The sequence below is a fragment of the Carassius carassius genome, chromosome 13 (assembly GCF_963082965.1).
Source record: "Carassius carassius chromosome 13, fCarCar2.1, whole genome shotgun sequence".
Lineage (NCBI taxonomy): Eukaryota > Metazoa > Chordata > Actinopteri > Cypriniformes > Cyprinidae > Carassius > Carassius carassius.
Window position 1 is genome coordinate 26,972,723 of NC_081767.1, and position 18,927 is coordinate 26,991,649.

General features: G+C 38.4%; 1 protein-coding gene across 9 annotated transcripts in view; it reads right to left on the reverse strand.

Moving 5' to 3' along the window:
• The window catches only part of LOC132156258 (VPS9 domain-containing protein 1-like), a 30,455-nt gene that overhangs the window by 7,628 nt on the left and 3,900 nt on the right, over window positions 1-18,927 (reverse strand). For 6 of the 9 annotated variants that reach the window (XR_009437395.1, XM_059565186.1, XM_059565184.1 and 3 more), the window contains exons 6-15: window positions 17,447-17,509; window positions 16,686-16,738; window positions 16,368-16,455; window positions 15,718-15,803; window positions 15,106-15,632; window positions 14,712-14,841; window positions 13,758-13,963; window positions 5,156-5,240; window positions 2,704-2,808; window positions 409-525 (exon numbers count right to left, since the gene is read on the reverse strand). Coding sequence is in view for 7 of the 9 variants with exons in the window: in XM_059565186.1 (XP_059421169.1) it covers window positions 414-525; window positions 2,704-2,808; window positions 5,156-5,240; window positions 13,758-13,963; window positions 14,712-14,841; window positions 15,106-15,632; window positions 15,718-15,803; window positions 16,368-16,455; window positions 16,686-16,738; window positions 17,447-17,509 (1,455 nt within the window). In the remaining 2 variants the exon portion in view is untranslated. Of the gene's footprint in view, window positions 1-408; window positions 526-2,703; window positions 2,809-5,155; window positions 5,257-13,757; window positions 13,964-14,711; window positions 14,842-15,105; window positions 15,633-15,717; window positions 15,804-16,367; window positions 16,456-16,685; window positions 16,739-17,446; window positions 17,510-18,927 lie in introns of those variants that run through there. The other 3 variants (XM_059565187.1, XM_059565182.1, XR_009437396.1) reach the window with 2 other exon arrangements.

The window sequence follows — 18,927 nt, forward strand, 5'->3', positions numbered from 1 at the left end:
TGGGATAACTTCTGATGAGGCGGAACAATGACATTTGAAGAGCACAAACCCATCGAGGTTAACACCAATAATAATAATATATACACAATCATTCAAAAGTTTGGAGTGGGTAAGATTTTTAAAATGTTTTTGAAAGAAGTCTCTTATGTTAGCAAAGTCTCCATTTATTTGATCACAGTTTAAAGTATTAGTTTTCTATTTTAATATATTTTAAATGTAAATTTCTGTTACTTTTACAAAGAAAGAAAAATAACAAATGAATGAAAGAACAAATGAAAGAAAGAAAAAGAAAGAACGACCTTGGATTGGGATGGTAATCTAACAATATAGCCTACATGCAGGTAGCTCACTAGGTTGAGTCAGTGTGTATCAGAGAGGATGAACCTGAAATGATATGACTGGCTTTACCTACGTCAGGTGGGTTTTTCAGTCAGGGGCGGAGCACCACCCAAGGGCAATGACTCAATGTAGGTCAGTGTGCTCTGCAGTGACGTCAGGCAGTACCCTTCCTCTCCGATCAGATACCTGTTGACATAAATAAACACTTCATTGGCGCTTCTGCTCACAAGGGAAAACAAGATCTCTTCCACCGAGGGTCAACTTCAAGTGAACCCATCTGCTAATGAGACTAAGACACGAGAGAAAGCTGAAGCCAAGAGTCAGTTTGTAATAAGTTGGATGTTGTGATGACAGAAAATAAAGGAGAAAAGAAAGGCAGTATGAGACAGATCATTCTATTCATTAAAAGAAGTTTGCTCAAGTATATATATATATATAAAAAAAATTGTGACTTGCTGGAGGTGCAGATTACCAATAAAAGTTTGTATGATGAACAAAAATTGCTGACAATGTACTCAAACAACAGAGGCCATCCAAGAAGTAGCGGAGTTGATAAAAACATCACAATAATCCACAAGTAATCCACACGACTACATCAGTAAACATCTTGGGAAGTGAAAAGCCACGTTTGAAAGAAAAACACAGTACATCAAGGTGTTTTAACTTTGAAATGTTGACTCTGCTGTGTGCTTGATCTGTGCTTATTTCTCTCCTGATTCGGATGAGATTACTTTTTTACTGGAGAAAACAATATTATGGACAGATGACTCATATTTTAGCTGGAAGTAATGGTTTGAAAATGTCTTGATGGACAAACAGCTTTACATTTCACAAGAAGTTAACTGAACGGCCTGGAGTCATTTGGATTACTGTGATGTTTTATCAGCTGTTTGGACTAATTCTAACAGCACCAATTCACGGTTGAGGATCCATTGGGGAGCAAGATGTAATGCTAAATCTCTGTTTCAGATGCACACAAGACAGGTACTACTTTTAGATCCTTTGAGCTTGATGGACACTTGAAGAAAAAAAAAAGGTAAATTTTGTGTTCCATGTCAAAAATATAATCAAACAAGTTTGGAATGACATGACAAAAATATATATTTTTTTGTAAAACTATCACTTTAAATCAGTCTTCGATGCATGCATATAGTTCTAATTAAAGAAACCGTGCCTGAGAAGGAGTACACTTCCTATCACAATCTTCCTCACACGCTGCAGAGTTCCACCCTTCGTTCCAAGCCACCAAGAAGCATAAACATCTAAAGAGATTTTATTTGTATTTTTATAGGGAGAGAAAAACCCAAACCAGAATATCCCCAACATTCCATGTTAAGTGCCAATCTAACCAGCCTGTAAAAATGTCCAGTTTTTCACTGATAAACAGAGCTCAGGGCTGTGGTCGGAGTAGACACGCAAGAGTACAGCACAGGAGGGGTGACATGAATACCCACAACGCCGCTCAGGAAACAGGTCAAACGGTCACCTAAATGAACGGAGATCTCACGGTTGTGATATCCTCCGCTCCAAAAACGTATCTAAACATGAAATATGGCATCAAAGGTTGACTCATATTACCGAGAAGAACTGTAATATTTGTTTTCTGGGTTTATTTCAACATGTTTAGACTGGAAGGTATTTTTCCAGCTGAAATATTCATGAACAAATTCTGAGGCAATACATGACATTTCGATTATTGGTAGCAAGTGAGGTCATGTTCTGTTGATACTTAACACATGCCCAAATGACAGGAGGACTGGCACTTAAAAGGATATGACAAGCCAAATTTCCAAAAATCAACATCTGATGCCACAAATTTGACAGACTGTCAATCAAGAGCCTGTCTGATTATCTGAATATAGTCAGCCTGTAAATGTAACATTTAAACCATTATAATAACATTTAACTCAGCCATATGGGTATCAACCGGACAATATTTTACAATTTTTTTGCTTATTTATTTGACAGTTTCATGCTAATCCGTTTCCATGGCAAGAACTGTATATACACACACACTACATCCAAAAGCAGCACCGTTTTCAACACTGATGATATTTTTGGAACTCCAAATTAATATACAAGAATGATTTCTGAAGGATTGGAATACTGGAATAACTACACTAAATAACATTTCATTATTATTTCACAATATTACTGTTTAACTGTATGTTTGATTAAATAAATGCAGCCTTGAAGAGCTTAAGAGACTTTTTTCAAAGTGGGAGGCAGGTGCATAGAAGAGTGTGGGCCTTCTCTCTCTATTCTACACAATTTCCTTTGGTACAGCAGGCTTAGTTCATCTTTAGTTCATAAATAACTGTGGAGAATAGAAAAATGACACAGCATTTTATATTGAATACACACCCCTCATGAATGAATTCTTCCAACGCAGCACATTCAGACACCAACTGAGGCATTGCACTGCGTAAAGCCACGAACGCCAAGATGGGCAACAGGTCATCAGCACCTCTGAGGATGACAAAATGGGAGAAATTAAGAAATGATTTGATGAAGTCAATCAATCAATTTAAATTACATTTATTTGCAGATCAAGCTATTCTGAGAAAGAACACATAAACCCCTTGATTTGTACGGTGGAGGGACGTTTGCGTGAGAAAATAGCTGGGTGTCCCCTTTCCTGCTGGACAACAGGACACCTGACATGTTTCATGCAGGTGAGAATAGCTCTGCTCCATAACCATTTCTGCTGCTATCAAAATAACGCTCATGCACAGCAAAGGTGTGCTGGGATTACGCGGCTGTTAGCTTGTTCAAGCCTGTTTGTCAAATTACGGCAAAAACAGCTTTTTTTTTCAGTGAGGGCCAAATTCGATAATTCGAGTTAAGCAATGTGAACGTGAAGGGCTATGATGGTAATGAAATTTGCTGAAGCAAATAAAAAAAAAAGAAAAAGAAAAAAAGACAAAGAACAAGTGCAAGAACTGTGCATGAAATGAAAAAAAGATGTGTTATAGACCAATATGCCCCCTCTAGAGAACAGACAAAAGAGCAATACAAAGATGGACAGACAGAGGAAATGACTGCTGTGCAGAAGGAACAACAATGTAAATTTAAGTGTGTGTGAAGGAAATCCATAAAGAAGAAGAAAGTGAACAAGTTTTAAAAGAGAAGAGACAAGGAAACCAAAAAAAAAAAAAAAAAAAAAAAAAAGAAAAGAGTGAGAATTGCTAAATTGTTCAAGTTCATGCATGCATGAGGACATTCATTCTCCCTCACAACCAAACACAAACTTAAATGCAAAACAAAGGCAGAATGCGCCTTGGCTGTGCTACCAGGGCAAAATCAGGACAAGTCTCGCAATGACACATTTCGTTTTGGTTCGCTGATGCCTTTATAACATAATCATTTTTAAACCAAAGTTTAAGCACGGAATTGAAAACACCCTAATAATGCTAATGAACCAAAACCGTTGGATTTGGAAAGCAACAGTACACTGTTCTGGTAAGAATCAACAAACATAAGAAATAGGGATGGGCAGTATGACCAAACCATCTTATTGCAAAATCATAATTATATAATACGGCTTTCCAAAAAAAAAAAAAAAAGCTTTAACTACACTATTAAACAATTAAATAATTGTATACTATTTAAATGATTAAAAACGATGTAAATTAATAAAATAAAATCACTGTTGAACTGCTGAAATTAAGTAATTATAAAACAGCAAAAAAATTACTATTATTCAATTAATATATTTAAACAAAAATTTAGGGCAATGAGATTCATCGATTTTTATTTTTGTTTTGAAATTTGGCTTCCAACAAATCCAAATCAGTAATTGTTGTAAAAATGTAGACTCATTGTCCTCAGTAATTAATTGAGAACTCTTTACTTGCATTAATTAACCAAGATTTTGCTGAAGTACTGAAATTTGTACCGATAACTACGAAATTTCACTGAAATTAAAAATGACTCATACTGATGAAAAGATGATTTGCCAATACGCTGAGCATATGCATCACCAGCGACCCACCGCTCTGCAAACTGTGATGCAAAAAGACATGTAGATATGACGCAAGTGTTTAATCTACCCTTGTTTCCTAGAGTGAAGCAAGAAATCAAGAGAGAAATATGAACAGGCAGCTTGTTTTGATGGGTGTGGCAGGGCCAAAAGGTTATGGACATCATAACAGCCCACATAATCTCCCAGCACAGTTTTTCCCTTTTCAGGACGCTAGCGTGAGCTTGCACTTTAACAATCAGCTGAGGCAGGAGGAAATTTAAGATGTATTCCAAAATTCCAAGTACACTCACTCCGATAAACCTAAATAAACCCACATATTTAAGAAAATGTGTGTCATCAGGATATTACTCTGGAGGAACACACTCGTTCATGCTGTAAATAGAGAATTCAAGAGTTTCACAAATTAGAAGATCTGACATTTTAATCTGGGCAGTGCAAATTCATTGGCCAAAAGCTGTGTGAACATCTTATGAACAAGAACATAAGCAGAGCCGTTATTTACAATAGATAAGGCTGCCATTTGGTTAGCATTACTGGATCAATTTGTCTTGAGCCAAGGAGCTCTCTCAAAGTGCATCAAGGCCAAAGTCTGCTCCAGACAGGGCGACCCACTTAGAGAGGAAGTCAGCTCTGAGCGCCCCGTGGGGGCCAAAGGTTCAAGACGGAACCCCTGCTGAGCTTTGGCCTCTGTGAGGTCTGATGAAGACTGACACAAGGCCAGTGGACAAACAAGAGGTCCATCACATCTCTTTCTACATTTTTTTTAAAGGAGAGCATAAAGGATGGAGCTTCCCAGAAACAACAGCTTTTATAAAACTTGTGTATACTCACATTGCTGCTGATTTGGGTAAAGGATCGTTTTCTTGCAGTAGGCGGTACTCTTCAGCACAGCCACAGATGATTCGCAGAGTTCTCACTGCAATGAAAAACAACTGCAGTCATAAAAAACTATAAAAAATTTAATAAAATGAAGAGAAAAAAAAAAGTGACAGGACATTACTGGTAAGATTTGGATTCAATCAAGATGCTCAATCAGGTTTTAGGCATTGTAAACTTTTAGACATGCTAAAACTGTTAGAGTACATATCACAAAGGGTATATAATATGTACCCTTTAGTGGTAGAATGTAATTTCTTACACATAAGAGAGAGAGAGAGAGAGAAAGAAAACAATATTTAACAAAGCATGATTTTATTAATTAATAATCATGACATAAGTCAAATTTACAAGATCATGTCAATAACATTTTCTCTCATAAGTATGACTTAGTATATTAATTTCAGGTCTCATAATTACAAGTTGAATTATGATGCAAGTCTATAAATAGGACTAGAAATGTGTCAAATATTTGACTTCTGATTTTTACTTAATTTTGTCTTATTAGTCATTTATTGCTTTTAAAGGGTTCGTTCACCTGAGAATGAAAATCCGTCCATCATCTACTCACCTCATCCTAGGTGTATGTGCCTTTCCTCATTCACAATAATCCAATCGAAGTTCAAATTAAAAATGGTCCTTGCTCTTCCACGCCTTTCAATGGGGGGTAAGCGGATGTTTGTTGTGAACGGTCCAGAAGATGTGAAATAAAGTCTGCGCATCTGTAATAAAACATCGCTCACATGGCTCCGGGGGGTGTGGGGGGTAAATAAAGCACCCCTGTAGCGAATCCATGCATTTTTGTAAGATAAATATCCAGATTTCAAACATAATTAACACTTTTTTCTTTACTTCTGCTGACTGTGGGATGCAGAAGACGTGCAGGCGGAAGATGGAAGATGCATGCATCACACGCGAGCCTCTGGGAAATGTAGAAGCAAAGGAACCACGTTTCCTTCCTTTAGCAAAGGAAAACCTATCTCCTCTTGGCTTATTTCGAAATCCTCTGATGTTTTTCTCTACAAATCCTCATTTCGTGCTTTTAATTGGTGACCAGCATTTTGTTTTGTTCTCTCTCTGTGCTCATCACTAACCGTGCAGCACTGACGAACTACAACATCCGCCTGCATGTCTTCCGGTTCCCCACAGTCAGCAGAAGTGAGAAAAAAAGTGTTTATTACGTTTGAAATCTGGATATTTATCTTACAAAAACGCATGGAATAGCTACAGGAGGGCTTTATTAACGTTTTATTACAGATGCACACACTTTATTTCATGTCTTCTGAACGGATGACAACAAACACCCGCTTACCCCCATTGAAAGGCTTGGAAGAGCAAGGACAGTTTTTTATAACTTCGATTGGATTATTCTAAAAGAGGAAAGTCACATACACATAAGATGCTTTGAGGACGAGTAGAAGATGGACGAATTTTTATTCTCGGGTGAACTAACCCTTTAAAGTCTGTGTAAAGGCAATTCAGAGAATTGTTTCTAAACACATTATAAATGTTAGAAATGTAGTGCTGAAAACATTACAAAGACTGTGATTTATGTAGTATTGTAGAGTTAGACTGTTAAACAGTTTTTCACCATTCTTTGTGTCCGGGATTTTTTGGACGGGCCTGAAATCATGTCTCGATGATGCACTGAATCGACTGAACTTGGCCCCTCCCCTAACCATATAAAACCTAATACGGCATAGAATTTTTAAAATACGTCCGAGAGTTTTACAACCGGTCTGTTATTGTGGCGACATATCCACACCTTGAAACTCGATGAACGAAAAGAACTGTGATTGGTTGTTTGACATGTCGGTCAAACGTCTTCATGGGTGGGCCTTGGCCAATGAAAGCTGCCATGAATTTCACTGACCTTCAGTCATTCAAGTGGTGGCAGCTTTCCTGTGAGTGGGCGTGGTTTCAGTGCTGCGAGTGGACACGCTCCCAGCATTTGAGAGCAGAGAATACTGCTTATTTTTATCAAGATTGTGGTAACCTATTTTATTTACTTGGTTTTTTATGATTCAAATTTGGCTGAGTTGTTAACTAGGGCTGTAGCTATCGAATATTTTAGTAATCGAGTATTCTACCAAAAATTCCATCGATTAATCGAGTAATCGGATAAAATGTTTTTGCTTAATTAAAGTGCAATATTAATTATGCAAGAGAAAATAAGACTCCTGGGTCTTGTGACGTCACGGAGGGACCGCACGTTCAACATGGACGTTAATACGCACACATACGCACAAACACACACAGAGACTTTTTGGGGATAGAAGAGTTTATTGTAATTATTGATCAGAGAGTGAATTAAATACCTGTAAACTATGTGTATTGTTCCCGTGTAGCGTTTGTCCCGTTTTTTTTAGAGTCCTGGTAAGAAATAATGGCAGGAATTATTGGTTCCGCGTAGGGTGGGAATCTACCATGTATTAATTGAGCGTGGGGGTTTCAGGGTCAACGTGGCCGAGTTGTTGCTGTTATTTCCTGTTTAATGTGAACAAATTAATAACATAAAAGTAGATTTATTACGTACAACCCGAATTCCGGAAAAGTTGGGACGTTTTTTAAATTTTAATAAAATGAAAACTAAAAGACAGCGATAGCTACAGCCCTCAGCCTCCCTGGGAAAGTCTATGCCAGGGCACTGGAGAGGAGAATCCGGCCGATAGTAGAACCTCGGATTCAGGAGGAACAGTGTGGTTTTCGTCCAGGCCGTGGAACACTGGACCAGCTCTATACCCTCTACAGGGTGCTGGAGGGTTCATGGGAGTATGCCCAACCAGTCCACATGTGCTTTGTGGATTTGGAGAAGGCATTCGACTGTGTCCCTCGCGGCGGCCTGTGGAGGGTTCTCCGGGAGTATGGGGTCCGGGGCCCTTTGATAAGGGCTATCCGGTCCCTGTACGAACGGAGCAGGAGCTTGGTTCGTATTGCCAGCTGTAAGTCAGACTTGTTCCCGGTGCGTGTTGGACTCCGGCAGGGCTGCCCTTTGTCGCCGGTTCTGTTCATGATTTTTATGGACAGAATTTCTAGGCGCAGCCAGGGGCCGGAGGGGGTCAGGTTTGGTGACAACACGATTTCGTTTCTGCTCTTTGCGGATGATGTTGTCGTGTTGGCCTCATCAGGCCAGGACCTTCAGCATGCACTGGGACGGTTTGCAGCCGAGTGTGAAGCGGCTGGGATGAGAATCAGCACCTCCAAATCCGAGGCCATGGTCCTCAGTCGGAAAAGGGTGGCTTGCCCACTTCAGGTTGGTGGAGAGTTCCTGCCTCAAGTGGAGGAGTTTAAGTATCTTGGGGTCTTGTTCACGAGTGAGGGAAGGATGGAACGGGAGATTGACAGACGGATCGGTGCAGCTTCTGCAGTAATGCGGTCGATGTACCGGTCTGTCGTGGTGAAGAAAGAGCTGAGCCGCAAGGCGAAGCTCTCGATTTACCGGTCAATCTACGTTCCTACTCTCACCTATGGTCATGAGCTTTGGGTCATGACCGAAAGGACAAGATCCCGGATACAGGCGGCCGAAATGTGCTTTCTCCGCAGGGTGGCTGGGCGATCCCTTAGAGATAGGGTGAGTCACCCGGGAGGAGCTCAGAGTAGAGCCGCTGCTCCTCCACATCGAGAGGGGTCAGCTGAGGTGGCTCGGGCATCTGTTCCGGATGCCTCCTGGACGCCTTCCCGGGAAGGTGTTCCGGGCACATCCCACTGGGAGGAGACCCCGGGGGAGACCTAGGACACGCTGGAGAGACTATGTCTCCCGGCTGGCCTGGGAACGCCTCGGTGTCCCCCCAGAAGAGCTGGAGGAAGTGTCTAGGGAGAGGGAAGTCTGGGGTTCTCTGCTTAGACTGCTGCCCCCGCGACCCGGCCCCGGATAAGTGGTAGAAGATGGATGGATGGATGGATGAAAACTAAAAGACTTTCAAATCACATGAGCCAATATTTTATTCACAATAGAACATAGATAACATAGCAAATGTTTAAACTGAGAAAGTTTACAATTTTATGCACAAAATGAGCTCATTTCAATTTTGATTTCTGCTTCAGGTCTCAAAATAGTTGGGACGGGGCATGTTTACCATGGTGTAGCATCTCCTTTTCTTTTCAAAACAGTTTGAAGACGTCTGGGCATTGAGGCTATGAGTTGCTGGAGTTTTGCTGTTGGAATTTGGTCCCATTCTTGCCTTATATAGATTTCCAGCTGCTGAAGAGTTCGTGGTTGTCTTTGACGTATTTTTCGTTTAATGATGCGCCAAATGTTCTCTATAGGTGAAAGATCTGGACTGCAGGCAGGCCAGGTTAGCACCCGGACTCTTCTACGACGAAGCCAGGCTGTTGTTATAGCTGCAGTATGTGGTTTTGCATTGTCCTGCTGAAATAAACAAGGCCTTCCCTGAAATAGACGTTGTTTGGAGGGAAGCATATGTTGCTCTAAAACCTTTACATACCTTTCAGCATTCACAGAGCCTTCCAAAACATGCAAGCTGCCCATACCGTATGCACTTATGCACCCCCATACCATCAGAGATGCTGGCTTTTGAACTGAACGCTGATAACATGCTGGAAGGTCTCCATCCTCTTTAGCTCGGAGGACACGGCGTCCGTGATTTCCAACAAGAATGTCAAATTTGGCCTCGTCTGACCATAAAACACTATTCCACTTTGAAATTGTCCATTTTAAATGAGCCTTGGCCCACAGGACACGACGGCGCTTCTGGACCATGTTCACATATGGCTTCCTTTTTGCATGATAGAGCTTTAGTTGGCATCTGCTGATGGCACGGCGGATTGTGTTTACCGACAGTGGTTTCTGAAAGTATTCCTGGGCCCATTTAGTAATGTAATTGACACAATCATGCCGATGAGTGATGCAGTGTCGTATGAGAGCCCGAAGACCACGGGCATCCAATAAAGGTCTCCGGCCTTGTCCCTTACGCACAGAGATTTCTCCAGTTTCTCTGAATCTTTTGATGATGTTATGCACTGTAGATGATGAGATTTGCAAAGCCTTTGCAATTTGACGTTGAGGAACATTGTTTTTAAAGTTTTCCACAATTTTTTTATGCAGTCTTTCACAGATTGGAGAGGCTCTGCCCATCTTTACTTCTGAGAGACTCTGCTTCTCTAAGACAAAGCTTTTATAGCTAATCATGTTACAGACCTGATATCAATTAACTTAATTAATCACTAGATGTTCTCCCAGCTGAATCTTTTCAAAACTGCTTGCTTTTTTAGCCATTTGTTGCCCCCGTGCCAACTTTTTTGAGACCTGTAGCAGGCATTAAATTTTAAATGAGCTAATTAAGTGGATAAAAGTGTAAAATTTCTCAGTTTAAACATTTGCTACGTTATCTATGTTCTATTGTGAATAAAATATTGGCTCATGTGATTTGAAATTCCTTTAATTTTCATTTTATCAAAATTTAAAAATGTCCCAACCTTTCCAGGAATTCGGGTTGTAGAACACCATGCCAATATGTTTCTTTCAGACACTGTATATTTAAGGGAACATGTGTAAAGTGTTTTCTGTGATTTTGTCCCCTCCACATGTGGTAATGGTGCTGGCCACCAGTATAAATGTGAATGTCTTTGTAATGGAAGGTAGTCTATGTTTGTTTCTGCAGTGGAGAGTGTGGCCTGGGGGTTGCAGGTATTTTATTCACTCTCTGATCAATAATTACAATAAACTCTTGTATCACCAAACAGTCTCTGTGCGTGTTTGTTGAACGTCCATGTTGAACATGCGGTCCCTCCGTGACCGTCACAGGCCTCTTAAAATGAACAACTAAGTTACCTTTTTTAGAAAAAAAATATTTTTATTATGCATGGAATGCAATGCATACATCAAAAATAAACATTTAATTTTACCCATTGTTTTTGTCTACTTGTACTGTGAACAATGACAAGAAAGTTGACAGATGAATTAAGTGCTATTCCGTTGGGGTTTTAAATAAAGCATTTTCTGAGATGCACATTAAACACATAAAACATTAATTTAATTTATCTTTTAATTATTGAAAATTAACTTAACTTTTTGGTAAACAAAGGGGATTTACTATTAAAAATAAAACATGGAAGAAATGTTGTGTGATTAAACCTTTAAAAAAATAATAATGTCATTTTAATTGTTTGGTCGACAGTTTGTATATTATATATATTCACATTCATAAATCGGGGATTAAACGTGGAGTTGCAAAATATCAAAACAAGCGTATGTGCACAGTACCTATAACTGCGCTTTGCATTTTCCGAGATTGAGATGCTAAATGGCAGACTAACCCGGTTTACTCTAATTCATTTCGTTCACGAACAAGATAAGCTATGTACCAGTTCATTTCATTCACGAATGACGTGTATCCGTTCATTCAGCTCGTTTACTAATGACATGTGTATCAGTTCAGTCATTTCATTCATGAATGGGATGTACTAAATCATTCAACTTGTGCACGAACGACATGGGTACCAGTTCAGTCATTTCGTTCACGAACGATAAGATCTCTAGATCTAGATCAGACTCATATGAAACTCGTTCATTGAAGGGCGTATTCATTCACTACATTCAACAAATCACATACTCACATCTCATACTCGAAGGCTATTGGCTCGAGGTTGAGTAATTCTTTGACAGGATGAAATGGTTGTTACCAGGTTCATTGAGCTGCGCATGCGCTGTTTATAGCGCCGCGCTGATGTGAAGGGAGGAACTTTGATGAACGAGAAATATGAGTCAGTGGATTATGTGAACGAGAACGATTCGTTCACCTAAAAGATTCGTTCAAAAAGAAAGATTCGTTCACGAACGACACATCACTAGGTCAAATGCTCATGAAGTGACTGTCAGAGCAGTTCTGGAGATGTTGTTCATGTGTTCACGTCTTATTTAGTGAGAAAGCAGACGCTGAAATCCCCACGAGCGTCACGCGCACTTCCGTGTGTTTAATGAATGAAGACGCGCTTCTGCTCCATTCATTAACACAGACACGCAGGACATGCAGGATTCATATTTAAATAGTTTGTTCCGGCTTAATATTTACAGATATTAGTCCATATCGTGATTTGATGTAAGTGCAATGACCTATTTTTGATTAATACATTCAAAATTTGGCAAATTCCGTGCCATTCCGCGGTTAACTGTAAATTCAGTTTTTATGACTGGATTCCGTGATTCCCTCCGCGTTTTCTGCATCGCGGAAATCACAGGACCCTAGTTGTGGTATGCGAGCTCTATCTTGCAATGGACACACACCACGACCTTCTCTTTACGTTTGCCCGCTAGTGATGGGTCATGCGCAAAAGATGCGGCTCTGAGAGCCGATGCTTCGTAGTGAATCAGAAAAGCCGGCTCGCATCGAGTGAGAGCCGGCTCCCAGTTTTTTTTTCCTTTGCCTGCTTACCTCAAGGCAGAACTTTGTTTTGATTGGTCAGCAATCGCATCGCGGCCAATCCGATGTGAGTATATGGGATCATACCATGAAGCGGCACTCCACTGAAGTTAACGATTCGTGACAACGTTAATGGAGGGGAGACTGTGTATTGTGGCAACATCGGTTCCTTCAGAGAGAATCTTCTCAAAAACAGTGCAGATAATCACAGAAAGAAGAAATAGGATCAGTCCATCAAAGCTGAGGCATCTGATTTTTTTGAATGCCAATCTTCACTGAGGACATTAAGACTGTTTGCTTGAGTTTGGTTCTAGTTCTGTGGATTTATTTGCTGTTTTGTTGTTAATTTGTGCAATAAAATGTTTGATTAAAATATTAAACAAAAGAATGGTTTTGTAACCAAATAAATGCACAAAATTAGGCAATTATAAGGATTCTCATAAAAACACTGCAAAAATTAATGGTTTGTGTGTTGAAAACCCTTTCAGTGTTTTTTTGTGCAAAGTTATGGTAAAATAAAGGCCTACAAAAAAATCCTAAATTAAGAGCCGTTCAGGAGTCGAAAGAGCTGGCTCTTCTTTGGGAGCTGAGCCAAAAGAGCCGGCTCTCTGAAAATAGCCGAACTTCCCATCACTATTGCCCGCGCCCTCAAATCAAAACACTGCTGACTCCTTGCAGTATGTGATGTCGGACACAGCGCTTGTGTCTCCTTCGGCTTTGTGGGTGACGTAAACGCATTGTCACATTTAAAAAATCATTGCGAAAGAACCTGACGTGAGATTTAAAATAAATTAAAAGAGGATTCGAGGCAGAGGAATTTGCCTCTATCATTTTTTGTAATCGATTTACTCGAGGAATCGTTTCAGCCCTATTGTTAACATATTTTTCTGTGGTGTGAAACTTGGAACACATTTAATATTGCTTTACACAGACTTTTTAGTTCATAATTTTGATTACGGTTCTCCTATCCCAACTTAATATACAGAAATAGCTAGAGGTGAGCAATTTGTAGGTTAATTTCACCCCAAAAAAAAAAAAAAAGGCAACGACTATCAGTGTGTCAGATTTGATGGGGAGGGTGTTTGTTAAACCTGCTTGAAAACATTTTATTTTTGCAATTAGACACTAAAGCAACACATTGAAAGGGTCTGTGGTTTCAATTTACAGTGAGATCTTACCTATACACTCCAGTTTCTTTTGAGGACAATAGTCTCTACACAGAAGCTTCAGCTCCTGCACTGCTGACTCGTATGGGTAGGAACCGTGCAGCAAAGCTGGGTCTCTGGGGAACAGTTTGGATGGTACACCAACATCACCAGGTGAAACATTATGATGAAGACGCATGCGGCTCTCAACAGCCAGCTCCCGTTCTCGATATACCTTCCTAAAGCATCACAAAGAACAAATAAGTTATTTCTATGCAATTATCTAAACCATACAGCTTGTATGAAAATGCTTTGATGACTAAGAGCTTTTTGGGAGCATTTGTAATTGAAGATGGTAATTTCAGCCATACTTGGACTAGTGAATATTAGACGAATAGTGCCATCTACTGCTCAGTGTCTAGACAATTCGTATGTGTTGGTAATCTCTGCCATTCAAAGTATTAATTTGAATATTTTAGATTTTGAATAAGGATTTGTTTTTTTTTATTAAAATAAAGTATTTACTTAACATAAGTACAATTAAAAGTTTTATTAATACTTTTATTAAGAAAGGATTAATTAAATTGATCAAAAGTAACAGTAAAAACATTTTTAATGACATTAAACAACTGCTATTCATCTATTCATTAAAGAATTCCCAGAAAAGCAGTTTCCACAAAAATATTAAGCAGGAAAACTGTTTTCAAAGTTGAAAAAAGTTTGAGTAGCAAATTAGCATATTAGAATGATTTCTGAAGGATCGTGTGACATTGAAGACTGGATTAATGGCTTTTGAAAATTCTGCTTTGCCATCACTGAAATAAATGACATTTGAAAATATACATTTTAAATTGTTATAAGACTAACAGTACTGTTGTATATAAATCAAGTTAATCAGATTTGGTAAAAAAAAAAAAAAAACTCATTGACCTCAAACTTTTCAAAGGTGGTATATGTTTTTAAAAAAAATCTATTTTGGCGACCTACCTAAAAAGTGCAGACAGAGGGCACCAAATAGGGGTGAAGAAGACTTCCTCTATACTTGCCACGCATTGGTCCTTAGAAATTGCAGTGTTGAGACATTCAAAGGACAGAAGACACAGAGACAGCAGGCGATCTGTTTTACACAAAGATAAATCCATTTGTCATAGACAATCAGCCAACTAGTCCATTTCATGAAAGGACCTTTTTACAAACATGTTTATGGTGGATTATGATGCTCAGGCATTGGTTACACCCTGACACAGCATAAACACATGATACAACAATACAGATCCCACTGGCTATAAAAGGGGATTTCTAAAAATGCTGAACTCACATGTTGCACATATCTAGAGTCCCAACTAAGGTCTCAATCATACAAGAACAGACATGTATTTACCAATAGCAATGTGGATGTCTTTGATAATGGCCTTCAACTGTCCCTTCAAAACACGATCCTCAAGATGATGAACATGAGACTCTAGGTCTATGTGTGTTGTGTCAAAGGTCACATCAGAGTCTGTATCATCACCGCATTGAGAAGGAACCCAGTCCAGCTGAGTAAGAAACTTCTCTAGATCCTCAAAAGAGTTCTCCCTATCTGTAGAGACCAGAGATGAGGACTCGTCCGGGTCTATCTCAGACATTGTGTTGTTGGCATTGAGGTCGTGGGATGGGGAAAAAGAGATGGAGGCGTCAGATAAGCTGTGTGTCATAGAAGATTTGAGCGGGCTCTGCTGCTGCTGTGGAGAGATAGGACTGTCTGACAGGAACAAGCTTTGGGCACTGCAGGAAGGCTTTAAGGGTAGTAGTGAGTGACATGGTGCTGTGCTCAGAGGAACACACTGGCTCACTATAGGATAGAGTCTGTTATACACCCGATACTGAAGTCTCTTCAGCAACTTCATGACTGGGTGGTCTGGGTAGCTGGGATCGGGAAAGAAAAGAAACCGATGACATAAGATACATAGAAACACTTCTGCTTACAGATGATCTGACAACATTAACCTACCTGAGAAGACATGAGATAAGACCGGAAACCAACGTTGGATCATTTGGATTCTTTTTCAGATTAATTTTCCAAATTTTTGGCCATTCCTATGTTTAAACAAATAAATCATTATTTATACACTACACTAAGTCAGTACGATTAAAAAAAAGAAAAGAAATTAACACTCTTATATAGCAAGCCAAGGATGCATTACACTGATCAAAAGTGACAGTAAAGTCATTTGTAGTTTTACAAATAAATGTTGTTCTATTCATCAAAGCATATTGAAAAAAAAGATAGTTTCTTCAAAAATATTAGGCAGCTGAACCTTTTACTACAATGGTGATAATAAGAAATGTTTCTTAAGCACCAAATCAGAATATAGAATAATTTCTGAAGGATCATGTGAAACTGAAGAGTGGAGTTATGATGCTGAGAAATCACATAACAGGTTTTGCATAACAGGAAATAAAATGTTTTAAAATATTAAAATAGGAGTCATTTTAAAATTGTAGTAATATTTTACAATATGACTTTTATTACAGTGTTTATCAAATAAACGCAGCCTCACTGAGACCCCCCCCCTCAAATTTGTTTTTTTTATACATTACCAAAAAATATGTCTTTATTTATTACCTAACTGTTTGAATTGAAATTATTATTAAACGTACATGATCTTGCTCATATTCAAGTACACTTGCATACAGAACCCGCTGCTCTTGTTCCTCAGCTGTCATGGTCCCACAGGTCACAAACCTCCTGCAAAAATGCACCCATTTCATGCACCCAAATTAACACATTGTATAATTAAGAAAAAAAACTGTTGGGCATCAAACAGATTAAACGTGTTTACATAATTATTTTGCTATTACAAGGTATTGTGTCATGCACAGCACTGCAAACAACAGATAGGAAACTCTTAATACTACATTTGCAAATAAATAGCTAGCTAAACGTCTTTATATGGCCTATGGGCCAAGAAGGCTCACCTGTTGGCTTCTTCCTGCAGCCTGAGTCTCCTTTCTTCCATTTTTCTTTGAAGCTGAAAGAGCTCAGGAAAACTCCCAAACATTTAAAAAATTACCACACTCAGAAAAAGATATCAGCAGAAGGCAAACCTTGCACACAGCATATTGATTAAACATTCACCCAACATGCTTAAAGTTTAGTTTGTGTTTTTTCATATCAACGTTCTAGTATCAATGAGACATTGCTTTAAGCGTTAAAATATATATATATAAAATGGGAGATTTGGAAAATTATTAATTAGATTTCACTTAAGATACATTAAATACTTTTTTTTATTAAATAAAATGCAAATATTATGATTCAATGAAACTTGCAAATAAAACTTAAACTTAGCATTGAATTTTGAACAATAGACGACTCTGGTTTGAAAAGAAAGTACGAAGTAAACTTTTCTTCCCAAACACTCGTGACGCATCAAACACAGTGCATCTCAAAGGTCAAACACTGATACACTTAAAATAAACATCAAAACCCTTTGATAATCTTATGTAATAACCTCTACAACAGCATAAGTGATCGACAGAAATTATTGATGGAAAGAAAATAGACTTAACAAATACGACAGCAAGACCAATCCAATTACAGCCACCGTTCACTAAATTTGAACACCTGTCCAATTCAAGGCTGATTTTACAACAGAATCGCACTGCTATGCATTTAGGCGGAAAATCTGAAACCAGATCTTAACCAAAGCCACAGCTCAAGAAATGGTTAAGGATACTGCATCTTGCCTGGCTCTGGCTATTATCAGATTCTCCATCATCTGCCTCTGGAGTGAGAGGGTCTATAACAAGAAAAAGAAAAAGACCCGTGTTATACAAGTAATTATTTCAGTTTCAACTATATACACATTTACTCATTTGAAGAAGAAGAAAAAATTTAAAAAATGTACATGACAAAGTGCATATACTTTTAAACATAACACTGCAGCTTTAAAGGAGGGAATTAAACAAACTCACAGCACACTAAATATTCAGTTTGAAAACATTTCCACTCACAAAAACTAAATTACTTTAACTGGTCACTAGTTGTTTCCTATTTGTTAATCATACTTTTGCCTAATTCATATAATCCTGAAGTGTCAAATGAGCTTTCAGAAATACAAAAAGTAGTGTATCGATCAAAATTAAGTAAAAATCCTGCATGCATAATGCAGAATTAGTAAAATACAGATTATTTTAGATGGGCCATGTCACAGTATGACATGCCAACTTTCAAACTTTAAATATTTTCATTTTGTCATTGTCATGTCATTTTACGCACTGGATTTTCCTATGGCAAAGATCGATTCACTGTAAACATTTCAGCATACGTAGTATACCAAGTACGTAATTTGCATTTCAATTTACACGATTTTCCTCCAAACCATAAAATAATATGTAAATCGTTTGAGAAGCATCCGTTATATTACTTTATCGCCACGCAAATATAAAATAATACCATCTAAGTCAAAACTAACCTTCCAGAATGCCTTGATTTTTTTCCAGTATAAACGGATATCCATTGGTGTTTCTCTGCGTCTCCGGATCATTCTTGAGAACTGAACAGCACACACTGTTTGTGTCCCGCCGAACAACAGTAAGTTTGACCAGCCACCAAAACTTAAAAGAAAGAACTTACCGTGTAAGTGAATGCGAGGTTGCTCATTAAAACTACGATAGTATAGCCATGCTGCAATCTATCGCTCTGATCCCCTGACCGGATCCCAAAACAACAGCAGGCGTGACAAGCGAGTTTAGTGAATCGCACAAAGCCATTTAAAATTGAAGGAGACGGAGTGGCGTCACATGTGTTCAACGCACGCAATAAAGTAACAGATCATGTGCGTAAACAAATGCAGTCGGGTCAAAGAATAAGTTCTTTGTTTATCGATTTTCCACACATATATGCAATTTTATATATATTATGAACGCTTTGAATCATAAGGTGGATATAATCGCAAAGTGAAATATTTGCATTGCCTTTCTTGTTCTATTTAAAAAAAAATTCCTCTTCCTTTCTATTTATTTTTATAGATATTTTTTTTTTACCAAATACTTTTTTTGATTCATAATTTGTTTACAAATAAAAAATGAGGAAAAATAAATAAAAATACAAATAAAAAATATGGACATAAATATAAAAACTGGAAAAGAGAGACCTGTAAAATAGTACAGCAGAATGCTAATAAAACAATCAAAACAAACGAGAGCCATTATATGG